The following is a 12,559-nucleotide window of genomic DNA, read 5'->3' as shown; positions in this document are numbered from 1 at the left end:
TTTGGGAACTGCATGATATGAATTTATTAGCACCGTTTGCACCAGATATGTGGATTTTTCTGGCCGATCTTGTTGAATCATCTAAAGCATTGAAAATGGAAGAAAAAAGATAGGCGCAAAGATTCAATATTAGCATCACGCATAACCACCCTCTTTCTAACTTCTGCCCAATGTCAACATTTGCTACAAGCAGATGCCCTTGCCCCAAGGGTGTTTTTGGGAGGTGTAAGAGCCGGATTTTAGAAATAGAATGGAGGACTCCTAAGTACTTGAATGATATCTTCAATATTGGGAGACCTTATATCAAGTGAAGATGTTTGGAGTAAAAGATGGATTGCAGAGCACAGCCATTATGGTATGACCATGTGATTTGGTATATGCTACACAATTTATTGGCATTCTTTCCAAGCAGGCCACTGAAAGCTGCCTTCAACTCCTTCCTTTTATTCATGAAGGCATGTATGATGTATTGCCAATTATTGATGCATTTTAACACACTTAACACAAGAAAATGAAGTTACTAATTGTCTTGATTTCTTGATTTATGAAGGCTAGTGATATGGTTATATTCTGCAAGGCTTCTCTTACATTTCACTACGAGGGAGCTAGTTTTATTAGCTGTGAAGAGTCTAGAGAGGAACCCCCTTGCTCCTTTGTTACCCCAACCATCACTAGGAGTAATGTCATATGGGGAACTCATGCTATGGTTCGTGGAGACACTACCCTCTAGAGCATATGGATCTCGAGCTAGAGGGAGAGCAGCAGGACGCATCGGATATACGAGGGGACAGGGACGCACATCATTTATCTTGTACCTTGCAAATTGGCCTTGATTTCCCACTTTGGCATTATACACAAAGTATCTCTTACACAACTTCCAAAAACCTACAGCCTAATGAATAATCCAACGGATGCTCGAGCATGATAACCAGTCACTTTATGGCTTGGTAGGTTGTAATGTCGGAAGCCTTGCATTGTTGCCAACCCTATTTGATACCTAATGCCTTGGGTGTAGCTCACTAATTTGATAATATCTCCCCACTCCTAGTCACCTCTTCTTTGCACATGACCTTGCTTCTCCTTGCTTAGTTTATGCCTTGCTTAGTACTAGTGATATCTCTTGCATTCCCAGTCTCTGTAGCTCGCATAACAACTGGCTTGAGCTTGCTAGGGAGTTTATATATACCACTCCTTCCCCCTTCCTTCTCCATAAAGAAGTGGCTTTCTTTGCCTCATCTACCTCCCAAACACTCCTGTCTTCCCTAATGTTGAAAACAGCCTTGCCCTTCTAGTTGGATCACACTGCTGGGGTGCTTTGACTACTGTCACCTACTTCTGAAGGTCTCTCATTACGAGCTTACTTGTAGCTCACATGGATGCTTTGTTCTATGCTCCTAGTGAGGAGTCCTCACCTAATTAGGTGTGACCTACGATGGTTGGGCTTCTCACTCCACTTAATGACATTTTCTCTATCTTTGATGAGCTATGGTGGTGAAACGCACAAGATTGGTTATAGCAAACGTATATTTGTCATGAGAAATAGGTGTTGTCGCATTGCTTTGGAACATGCATGGGCTTCATGATCGTGCATGTAGTCAGCCACCGCAATACCTGATTCTCTGTCAGGAATTGCAGCGGGCTTTGGTAGTGGGCAGACTAATTGACTTCCTCTTGGTTCAAGAGGAGATGTTCTTGATGGTGGTAGATATCACACGTCGTCACCACCTCTTGGTGACGATGTGACCATTTGACTTCCTCTTGGTTCAAGAGGAGATGTTCTTAGTGGCAGATATCACACATTGTCACGTCTCCTCTTGGTTCAAGAGGAGATGTTCTCAGTGGTAGATATATCACGTCATCACCACCTCCTCTCTAGGAGGGGCCTAGAGGTTTGGTTCCCTACAATTCGTAGGAGTAGAGGGACATGTATTCAGGCATCCCATGCGGTGGCCTTAGAGATATTTGCACAGGGTGAGCTTATTCCAGGTCGTGTAAATATGGATGGACCCTTAGGAAGGAGAGGCCCAAATTGGTATTTTGAATTTATACACACCTGCTTGCAAGCAGCACGCACAGGCCTTCTGGTAGCGGCTCACATTGATACTTTCATTTGCTTGGCTCGAAAGCATGATTCAATCTTTTTCATCTTCACAATAGGTATGCAAATGGATGCGATGGTCTTGCATAGTCCTACCCATCTCGTATATTTAGCGTAAACTCTACATAAAAGTGGTAGGGCACTTCAACCATTGTTATTCCTTTGTTGTTCATCACTAAAAAACATAGATGTCCTATATGCCCCTGCAACGATACAAGAGACAAGTCTCTTATTTGCTCGTGATGGACATCTATGACAAGATTTTGAATTGTTTATTTTATTGTCACAATAGATATGCAGATGGACGCAATAGTCCTGCATAATCTGCCCAATCTCATATGTTTAGTGTAAACTCTTCATAGAAGTTATAGGGTGCTTTGAATGTTGTTATTTCTTTGCTATTCATCACTAAAGAATATAAGTAGATTGTATGCATGAGCAAGTATAGACGACTCTCTTGTTAGCTCATTCAGGGTATCCAAGGCAGGTTTCTAAATTAGTTGCTCCCCTTTTTCCATGCCTATAACTTGCATATATGAGCAAGGATATGAGAGATAGGTTTCTTGTTAGTTGATGTCTCTTTTCTATTGTTTGTAGCGAAAGAATATGGCAAAATGGATTCAAGATTTAGGGGTTCTTTTTATTTGCATTTTGGCTTAAGAGCTATAGTTGGTTGTATTAATCAATTAATTTGGAAAGCATATATATAAGATGGACCTTGTGAGATATGGATTCTCGCTAAGTTCATGACAAACAATAGTAGCATAGTGCTATCCCTTGCTAAGAATAAAAGCATGCAGTTTTGTATCTTATGATGATTAAGGGTTTTGAGTCCATTAGGTTTGCTTTTTGTCAAGAACCTCACTTGGTAAACACTGCATGTACTTTTTTGAGCAAGGATGCTTGAGTCTGATGATTTGCTAGCCCATGTTGGTGATTAATAGGATGGTTGTACTATTTCTGAAGTAGGGGAAACATTTTTCCATTTTCTGCAATCTCATTAAAACTAGGTCCTTTGGAATGTGAGTTTACAGTAGCATTAAGCATTTTCTTTTTAAGGTTAATAAAGTATCCCTTAGGGTTTTGTTTAAACATATATTCACTTGGACTTTTCTTGTGCCAATAGAATGTACAAGTAGAAAAGTTGATACTGACAATGGCCTTCCCATATGTAAGTTAGATTGTATATCTTGAATAGGCATCGTTTTCAAATGTCATTACTCTTACGAGATTAAACTTTTTTCATTTGATTTACCCTACTAACAATTGCGGTGTCTGGGCTAGCTTAAGTATATGAGCGTTAACAACTAGGATTAATTCTCATAAGGAATATGGAGATATAAAATTCATACAACCTATCAGTTGTCTTTCCTACCCTTCCTCCTTTTCCTTAAAATTATGATATATTTGGAACTTTTTTGGTATGCTTCCTAGTATAATCCTGGCTGCAATGACATGTAGTCTGGATTTATAACACCTGTAGTCCCACATTATGAGTTACACATGTTTAAACATTGCCTCGTGTGTGGATGGATGCACATAACAAATCCTAATGCTGGATTATGCTTGGACAACTACCAATAAGATCTTCAATTCTCTTTATATTTATTTATCTTTACACATGCTAGTGTACACATATCTTTATTTTCTCAAGAGCACTTTCTTATTGATGGAAATCTTTCCTCAAAGAATTTCATTGCAAACCCATTTTATTGTCTCTTTCAAAACCACTTACTTACCAGTTTAGATAGAGTGAGAAATCCAAGATAGTAGCCAATTTGGAGGTATGAAGAGGCTATGGAACGCCTTTGTAGATAGGAGGAGGCTATGAGGAGCCTATGGGATATCTTTATAGGTATAAGGAGGCTATGGAACGTCTATAGAGAGGAGGTATTGGGTGGTTTGGAGGTGGCTTGGATTGGGATTAGAAAGAAGAAGAGGCTTGGATTGGGATTGGAAAGAAGAAGGGGCACTTAGCACATTTGAATGTTGGAAGAAGGAAGATGAGGAACATTGCAGATTTGAATTTTGGAAGGAGGGGGGAAGGGAAAGAGGGAGACGGAATCTCCATGCTCCTAGGGACCTGTATGGCAAAAGGGGGTAAGTGTAGGACAAAAGAGGACTCAAATAGAAAGTTAGAATGGAGAGCCTTGATTTAGGGGCCCTGATAACATATGGCCCTTATAACTGCAAAGTTCTAAAGGTCATAAAATGGAAAGCTTCCACCTTTGTACACCATGACTCTAATCAAGTAGCCTCTTAGACCTACCCATCATCTCTATCTCAGAGTGAAAATGACTTCTTTGTTTCATAGTGAAAATGACCCTTCCATGTTTCTAATCCTACCTAAGGAACTATTATACACATTAAGTTTGGCTAAATATGGTTGCATCAATGCTTGTAGGTCTATCTTGAAGTGGTTGTGACATTTGAAGGTGATAGGATAAGTGAAGTGCAAAGGTATTTACACTTTTTTTTTTAATTTTCACACAGCTTATGATAGTTTAATACAAACTTAAATGAGTCAAAAACTGCATACTTCCTTGCCGAAAGGTAATATTACACATTTCTTAGTGGCGATTTGCTATTTATGGGAACAATGTTTACACTCTTATATTGGTTTCCTTAAAAATTCGATTTGCTACTTTACCAACTTGCTTTTTTTATGCCATCTTTGAATGCTTGCATCTTTTAGTTTTGCTTTAATTCATTGTATCTATGCAATTAAATGCTTCATTGAAAGTTTCAAATGACATGAGGGCTTATTATTAACTCCATAAGTTCAATACAAACCCATGTGCTTTCAAACAACTTAACGGATTATTTCAACTCCATGGAAAGAATAACATGGCATGTACAAATACAACACATGAGCTTTATGATTTCAACGAACTTATTAATTTGGTAGTCATTCATCAACATCTTCCATCTATATTAAAACATCGGGTACATATATTCGATCAATGTATTAAAAGTAATAGATGGCATAAAATCTTGCAACATTGCAATCTCTATGCATTTCCTACAACAATAAATTTAATGGATAAAAGTCTACATTCAACCAAACATTTATTGCAACTATTATCTAAACTTTGATTCTTATCTTAAAGATACAAAAATAAGTAGCAACAATAAGTAGAAATGTAAATAAGTCAAAGTATTCCTCAACATGCCCTAAAATAGCTACTAGAACAACTCTTTAATATTAACTTCTTTATGTATTTGCTTACTCCCATTAAAAAACTCATCATCTTTATATTCCCAAACCCATGAATTTTCTTATTTGTCGAGGCCATCTTACGATTTTGGATCAACAAGATTGCATTATATTTGTATCAATTGAATAAACTAATTTTCTATGAGGCACCTTATCAACACGAGGTTATTACATAGAATGGAAAGACCAATGTTATGCAAATATACTCTAAAGTTTGAGAAGTTGCAACAATTGTCCTACAAAAATCTTGTTGCAATTACAAGCTTGACCAAAATTGCAATAAAACTCATAAAAAGAGAAAGAAGAAGAACAATTAAAATAAAGTATGGACTAATAGAAAAGACTTAAGGATGATTAATTCAAGGGTAAGTCGTTATGAAACAAGGAAAGGCTCAATTGAGCATTTCCAAATGTAGCAAAGACCAATCATAGGAACATGATAGAAGCATCAAATGAAGAAGAACAACAACATATGCACAAATAGAAATGATTTGAGGATTATTAATTCAAGGGGAAGTTGTTATAAAACAAGGAACCTTTGAGACAAAGACTGACTGAAAAAAGAAAAAGGTAAAAACCATTTTTTTTTGAAATTTTTCCGACAACGGTATTTCAAGAATACAAAAACATAAACAATCTAATTCCCAGAAACAAGGAACTTTTTTTATGATTCAATTGTTGTAGAGGTTAAAAAAGCCATAATCTTTACAGTGTTCAGTGTTCCATAAAAAACCCGGCATACTATGTACATTGAAATTTCAAGTTTTCAAATTTACCTAAGAGATTTGTCTTAAATCCTTGTTTTTTTTTTCATATTTTAGCTACATCTTTATCTACAAAAGTACTTGTATCACCCTGGAAAAGTTTAGGCAATGTTTAGCCAAAGTTCAGGCAAAAAGTTCAATCGGATGTTTGATGGATGCAAATGGGTCGGCAGAGGGGGGTATCGAGTACAAATCAAGAAACTTACTTCTCTTGACTATTGGATTTCAATCCTAACATGTGCCTCTAACTTGGATAGGGTTCGGTTAACTTGAGGCAGACATGTGGCCCTGATTTTGATGGCAGGGAAACTTTGATGATCTGTGAACATGATTAGAGTGGGGAAGATATAAATGAAATATAGGCTCAGGACAAGTTGAAAATATATGAACGACGACACTCTGTGGAGTCATGCTCTCTACAGGATGTTCCTTTCACTCTTGTCAGAGCTGCTCATGCCTCGGTAGACACAGCTTGGGAGATTCTGGCTAGCATTGCAGCTTGGTATATTTGGAGGGCCAGATGTACGCAGGCGATGGAGGGTTCACAAGTTCACCTTTCCTAGTCTATGGCCAGTATATGGATTGATACTATACACATGCTGATGGCCATCTAGGCGAGCATGCAAGGATCCTCCAGAGCAGCTTCAGCCAGGACAAAGATTTTTGACAGAGTTTGGAGAGGATCTCCGTTCTTCTCTGAGTCTTCTTCAGGGATGAGGTGGCATTTTCAGCCTGCACGTTGGATTGTTGTTAGCACTGTTTGAGCTGTTTTTTCTCTGTCATGCATGACATGATGTACCCCCTCATGTGAGGCTTTCATTCATACGGAATGAAGTAGTAATCTTTTTGAAAAAAAAGAAAAAGGAAAGATATGAACGAGTGCAGTTGAAACACACCCGGCTTATCTTTCTGTTGTTGTTGTTGATGATGATGATGTAGAAGATATGGGCGAGGTGGAGAAGAGAGCAGGGGAATTGTGATTCGGGTTGGGGAGATTTCCCAGCATTTCCATTTGAAACATGGAGATTGCCAGTTTCCACATGAGTTGCTGCCTCGTCACTGCCAGCAGCCAACCCTCAACCTCCCCTTTGCAGAGGCGCCTGTCGCTCAAGCCTGCTTTTTGGCCCTGGGAAAGTGTATGCTCTCAACACCTTCTCCACCCCGTCCCCCACATTTTGAAATCCACATGAATTGGCTCTCCCATTTGTTCTTACAAGAAACGTTTCTTAACGTGCCAGTCTGAGGAATTGGGTAGCGTCCTACCCTCTGCCTTTCGCCTTTCCCAGTCAGTAGTTAGCCTCTTGTCTCCCAGAACAGTGCTAGAAGAGAAGCCCAGTTTTGAATCATGCCACTAGAAGCAGGTATATCGATCTTGGCATGTTTCTGGCAGTAAAAAATTTTATCCAGAGCAAGCAATCCAGCTTAGCGAACATGTATAACAAAAGCTCTCCATAAGTGCAACAAATATATTTGATCCAGAGCAGGCAATCCAGCTTAGCGAACATGTATAACAAAGGCTCTCCATAAGTGCAACAAAGAGTGATTTGCTATCGAAGTCTTGTAACGTTTATAGATGTCAGCGTTAAATCGTGCAACGCATCCTGTCATTCATATGAAGCATCCCACATGTAGTGAATGATAACACCACCGAGCTTCTACATATATTGGGGTTCTATGGACCTGTATACAAGTGTTTGTATCTCCATTGTGCTTGGAGGAAACAGCGCCAATTGCTCAAAACAAATATTCCCGATCATCTCCACGGCAGGTTCATAATTTTTAATATCCCAAATTTTTTAGCCTCTCCCTCCTGGTTCTATAAATTCTTTTAAATTTGTAAGATTGGATATATTATAATTTCCCAAATACTTATCCCAATACCCAAGCTGGTTCACTCTTTCGTTCTCAATCAGGGACACTCTCGTGACAGCCTCTCAGATTGCTTACTTCTGTCATGGAGTCGTTGGGATGAGCTACTATTGAAGCGCATATCAGCTACTTGATACTGGGGCACAAATAAGGCGAGCCTAGTCCAATCGCTTAATTTTATTTATGGAGCATCTAGGTACGGCAACACTACATAGGCGAGCCGTCCAATCGCTTCTTTTTTAATTTCTGAAGCATCTAGCTACCGCAACACTACATGGAAAGGCCTTAGCTACATATCCAAGCAAGATTATGAGGAATCAGCAGCGTGCCCAGTCTTGAAAAGCTGTAAAAATGCTTGAGCTCATAAGCTTCCAATGAGATTGAAAAGGATTGGATGTAAACCGTCTCTCCTAACTTGCCTTTTGCATAGCTGTAGTCGCTTGGCTAGTGAAAGGCCTCAAAAGATTAGTATTCATCTGCTCCATGAGCATCTCCTCGTGCTCCTCCATACCTCCAAGTATCCCAGAGCTCGTAAAATAGTGCCAATTAGCGGCCTATAAAAGTCTATCCCCATATGTCCAACATCCTGTGGGCTAGCTGTGTGCCATCTGGCCTCCTCAATCTCCTGACGCCCTCCCTTGAATGTCTGGGGCCTGTAGTCTGAAAGAAGTCTCTAGTAACTCGGACTTCCCACTCCCCTCTGAGTCAAGAATGCAGCCCAGACAGGCCTTGTGCAGGACCGGAGCATTTTAGATAACATCTTTAGTTTTGGAGGCCACAACGTTGGCACTTTTCTGGTGGGAGGATTTATTGTTCTTGCTTCTTGATTTTGAGAAGGCTTAAAATAAGGTGGATTGGGAGTTTCTCGAGGGTACTCTTGACAAGATGGGCTTCTCGAGACAGTGGATACTAGGGGTGTCAGGTATGGGAGAGAAGACCCTTGAGGCTTTAGTGGGACCCAAGAGAGACCCTTTCATTCAAGATGCCCCCAATATTCCTTTTTTCAGCTATTCAGGGAGGTTGGGCAAGAGGATTCAGATGGGGAGGATTGATGGCACGCTAGCCATAGCAGTGTCTTGGCACAGATAGGGACTCTCTCAGAGGATTGAGATGGGGAGGGTTTTTGGCGCAGGATCTGGGATAGTTATATGAGGCATGAAAGAAAACAGGGGACACGCTCACTAGACTGTGATACCCTCCCACAAATACACAGGTAGGATGCACACACAATGAACTCCTGCAAATGGTATGCCAATCATTGGACAATGGATGCACCAAACTGAAAATGCAGCAACTTTTTGCAAACATACAATGAACCTCACATATAGCAAACCCTAGCTGAGGAGGTGCCGAGACGAGGAGGGAGAAACTTCTCGGTAGCTTTTCATAGTAGCCAGGGCTTCAGCCCCATCATATATGGCACATTGACATGGTGTGCCCGATATGCATCAAACACATGCAAGAGATGCAATACTTGCATGTGATTGGCTGCCCAAAAGTGAGGGACATGGTGAGTGCTTGCCTATGTGACACGTGGCAAGGCCACATGAGATGGACCAATGGATTGGTGCCATGTGGCAAACATCCCTTCATCCATGATGGATGTATGTGGGGGCTTGCCACATCATATGGCCCCTTGAAAATCTCGTCCCTGTCCATGATATCATCATGGGTGTCCTAATCTAAGACCTAAGTCTACCCACCTCTCTTTTTGACCTTTAATTAATATTAACCCAAAATTACCCCAAGGGTAATTTAGCAAACTAACTCCATTGTTCATCACTTTTTACAACAAGGGACTCCATCCCTCCAACATCTCGCCAGCCATTGACCTTGATTGTGTCCTCAAAGTCTAAGTCTAATTGGAAAATCACAATGCGAGTGTTGTCGTGATACTGTAAGCTTGAGCAAACTGGTGTCCACATTGTAGCTCTTGGACCCATAGTGTAGCCTAGTTGTGGGTCTAGGTGTCCACATTGTAGCTCTTGAACCCATAGCATAGCCAGTTGTGGGTGTAGGTGTCCACATTGTAGCTCTTGGACCCATAGCGTAGCCTAGTTGTGACACTGTAATCTTACGCAAACTTGGTCAAATTTATGAGATTTGGGTGTAGGCATTTGTGAAGAACTAGTTTTAGAGAATACAAATGGGTGCAATGCATGCATAATTTTGATGTTGATTGGGCCCTCCAATGGGGAAAGAGCACCTTTGTGAGATACTTGTTTATGCTTGACCTACGTGCAAGGTCGGAGAGAGAGAGAGAGAAGAAGAAGAAGAAGAAGAATGTATTACCGTCCTCTGGGGGCCGAAATACCGACCCATGGGACCCATAAAAGTCACGATACAAGTGTCTCCTTCCTTTTATGGAAGGGGGGGAGAACAATTATTTTGAAATACATTGAGTAATACAACATTCACGATATTTAAGAACCTTGGCAATATAGTTACCCAGAGTGGCTATATGGCTATGTGAGAGCAAGCTTGCTAGGGTGTCGTGTTCCTCTGTAATATTGTTAAAGTCCCTCCTTATGCAAGCATACCGTGTGCATGTAAGGAGGACATGTGCTTCTGTCTCTACTTGTTCTTGGTCACACAGCTTGCAAAATCTTTGTTCCCTTGATACATCTCCTCAAGCACCTTTCTCTATCTCCAGAGTGTGTGATCGGGTGCGGAGGAGTGCAATGCTTCTCCTTGCATTTACAGGTATGGGCATAGTTATGTATTTTTGTGCATTTTCTTCCTCCTTGGAGTAGGTGTCCCAATAAATGAGAGAGAGAGAGAGAGAGTTTATTAAAGTCTTCGGAAGACCGATGGGTCTATGAGACTGTTAAAATCCTGGTATAAACAAGCTGTGAGGGTGGAGCTACTAAACGAGCATCCACACCGATGCAGAATGCAAAAAATGCAAAATGATAGTACTAAGTATAACATAGTCATGTCAGTGGTTGACTACATATCAATCATCATCATCATCATCATCATCAGGGCATCAGGGTGGATGAGGCAATGGAGGCATGAAATCGGCGATAGAGTGCTGTCGGCTGCTCATGGGTGTGGCCCTGTGACATCTCCTGGTCATAGCTCTGCGCCTAACAAGGGCTACAGTAACCCCTGTCGGCCGGGCTCTGACTCTAAACAGAGTCAACCCTTTGTCTGAGTTGTTGAGTCACTAGCTCTAGGTCACGATCATGTGGAGGCCTCGTATCGTGGGGGTCCGTGTGATCTGGTTGGAAGAACTCCGTGATAGAGCTTTGAGAGGGATCTGCCAGGGAAGAAGTCTGCTCCTGTCTCCATGATCGAAGTAGCCTCTCGCGGTGCCTGACTGCCTCATGAATGAAAGCCAACAAGCATCTCTGGTCTAGATAGGAGAGGAATTAGGACAAAACCCCATAGCTATCTTTGAAGAGGCAGTAGAAACGCCCTCGGATCTCATAGTAAACATGACACGTGAAGATGAAGTGCTCCTCCGTCTCAACCTCCTGTATGTCACATAATGTGCATATGCGGCTCTCCCTGGGTAGGCTCTTTGCTTTGCCACTCTCGATATGAAGTCTATGTGAAGAGACCCGAAATTGCCCCATAGAGATCCTCAGTGAGTGGGTAGGTGGATCTGCGTGTATCCTGGTGGGTCAATGAAACCTGTAATATGCAAGCAGTGATCCCTGTAGAAGCTGAGCTTCACTGGAAGCTCGCTCGGTCTCAGCCAGGTCCGGAATGTGTGTAGCTGTAAGAGATCCTCATGGATGACCTGGTTGGCCTCGTGTGACAAGAGGGGAGAAAACGGAGCGTCCATACTGTACCGGAAGGGAGGGAGTCTATCCATGTGGAGCCCTGTTGCTCAAACCATCTCTCTGTGCGTGCATACCAGCATCTCTGGTCACCTCCTGCTGATAGTGCCATAGAGGAGGACAGAGCTAGCCATGGAAGTTTGCTGCGCCTAGAAGTGTAATCCCCGTGTTGGGGTAAAGGCACATTGCCACCCCTTTATTAAAGATAGGACATCTATGACTGTCTTAAGACAGTCATAGGGTAAAACCTAATCCTAATAAAACTAATGAGTTTGTGGTGTGGCTCATCACTTCACACCCGCACATTTGGAGTCTTCTCTCTCTCTCACTCTCTCCCTCTTGCTCTCATTCCCCCATCAGGCCCTTCAACTGGTATCAGAGCCTACCTCTCCCACCTCCACTCCCTACCCTAGCCTAACCACCCTCGACCTCTACCTAGAGCAGGTGACAGCGCCGTACGTCGTCCGTACATCCGTACGGACGAGCTTCGCAGATCTGCAGGCAGGGCGGCGGCGCATCGGCAAGGCAGGGCGGCAGCGCAGGTCGCAACTGCACGGGCGCGGGCACGGATCAGGGCACGGGCTAGGGCGCGGGCATCGAGCTGAGCGCGGGCCTTTGCCTTGTATAGCAGCTGCTAGCTGCTAGTCTGCGCAGGGGCAGCCTGTGCACAGCACCAGGCTGCGCGGAACCAGAGCGCGCAGCGCGCGCTCAGGTACGGTCATCCGTACCTGTTGTACGGATTCCGTACAGGAGCCGTACATCCGTACGGATCTCCACAGCGCAGGTACAGGGAGCTGCTTCCTATTTTTTGCATCAGGGAGGT

At 42.2% G+C, this 12,559-nt stretch overlaps 1 protein-coding gene across 2 annotated transcripts in view; it reads left to right on the top strand.

The window, feature by feature from the left end:
* The first annotated feature begins 6,924 nt into the window (after positions 1-6,924).
* PLR1 (NAD(P)-linked oxidoreductase superfamily protein) overlaps positions 6,925-12,559 on the top strand; it is an 80,964-nt gene continuing 75,329 nt past the window's right edge. Inside the window, exon 1 of one of the 2 annotated variants that reach the window (XM_087385892.1) lies at positions 6,925-7,215. In XM_087385892.1, coding sequence (XP_087242018.1) covers positions 7,099-7,215 — 117 coding nt within the window. In that variant the 5' untranslated portion in view covers positions 6,925-7,098. Of the gene's footprint in view, positions 7,216-7,624; positions 7,848-12,559 lie in introns of those variants that run through there. The other variant, XM_087385893.1, reaches the window with a different exon arrangement.

This window comes from Dipteris shenzhenensis, chromosome 15, assembly GCF_047967505.1.
Source record: "Dipteris shenzhenensis isolate YYH24624 ecotype China chromosome 15, Dip_SZ_1.0, whole genome shotgun sequence".
NCBI lineage: Eukaryota > Viridiplantae > Streptophyta > Polypodiopsida > Gleicheniales > Dipteridaceae > Dipteris > Dipteris shenzhenensis.
The sequence above is the reverse complement of the archived record's forward strand: the minus strand, read 5'-3'. Positions and strand labels throughout refer to the sequence as shown.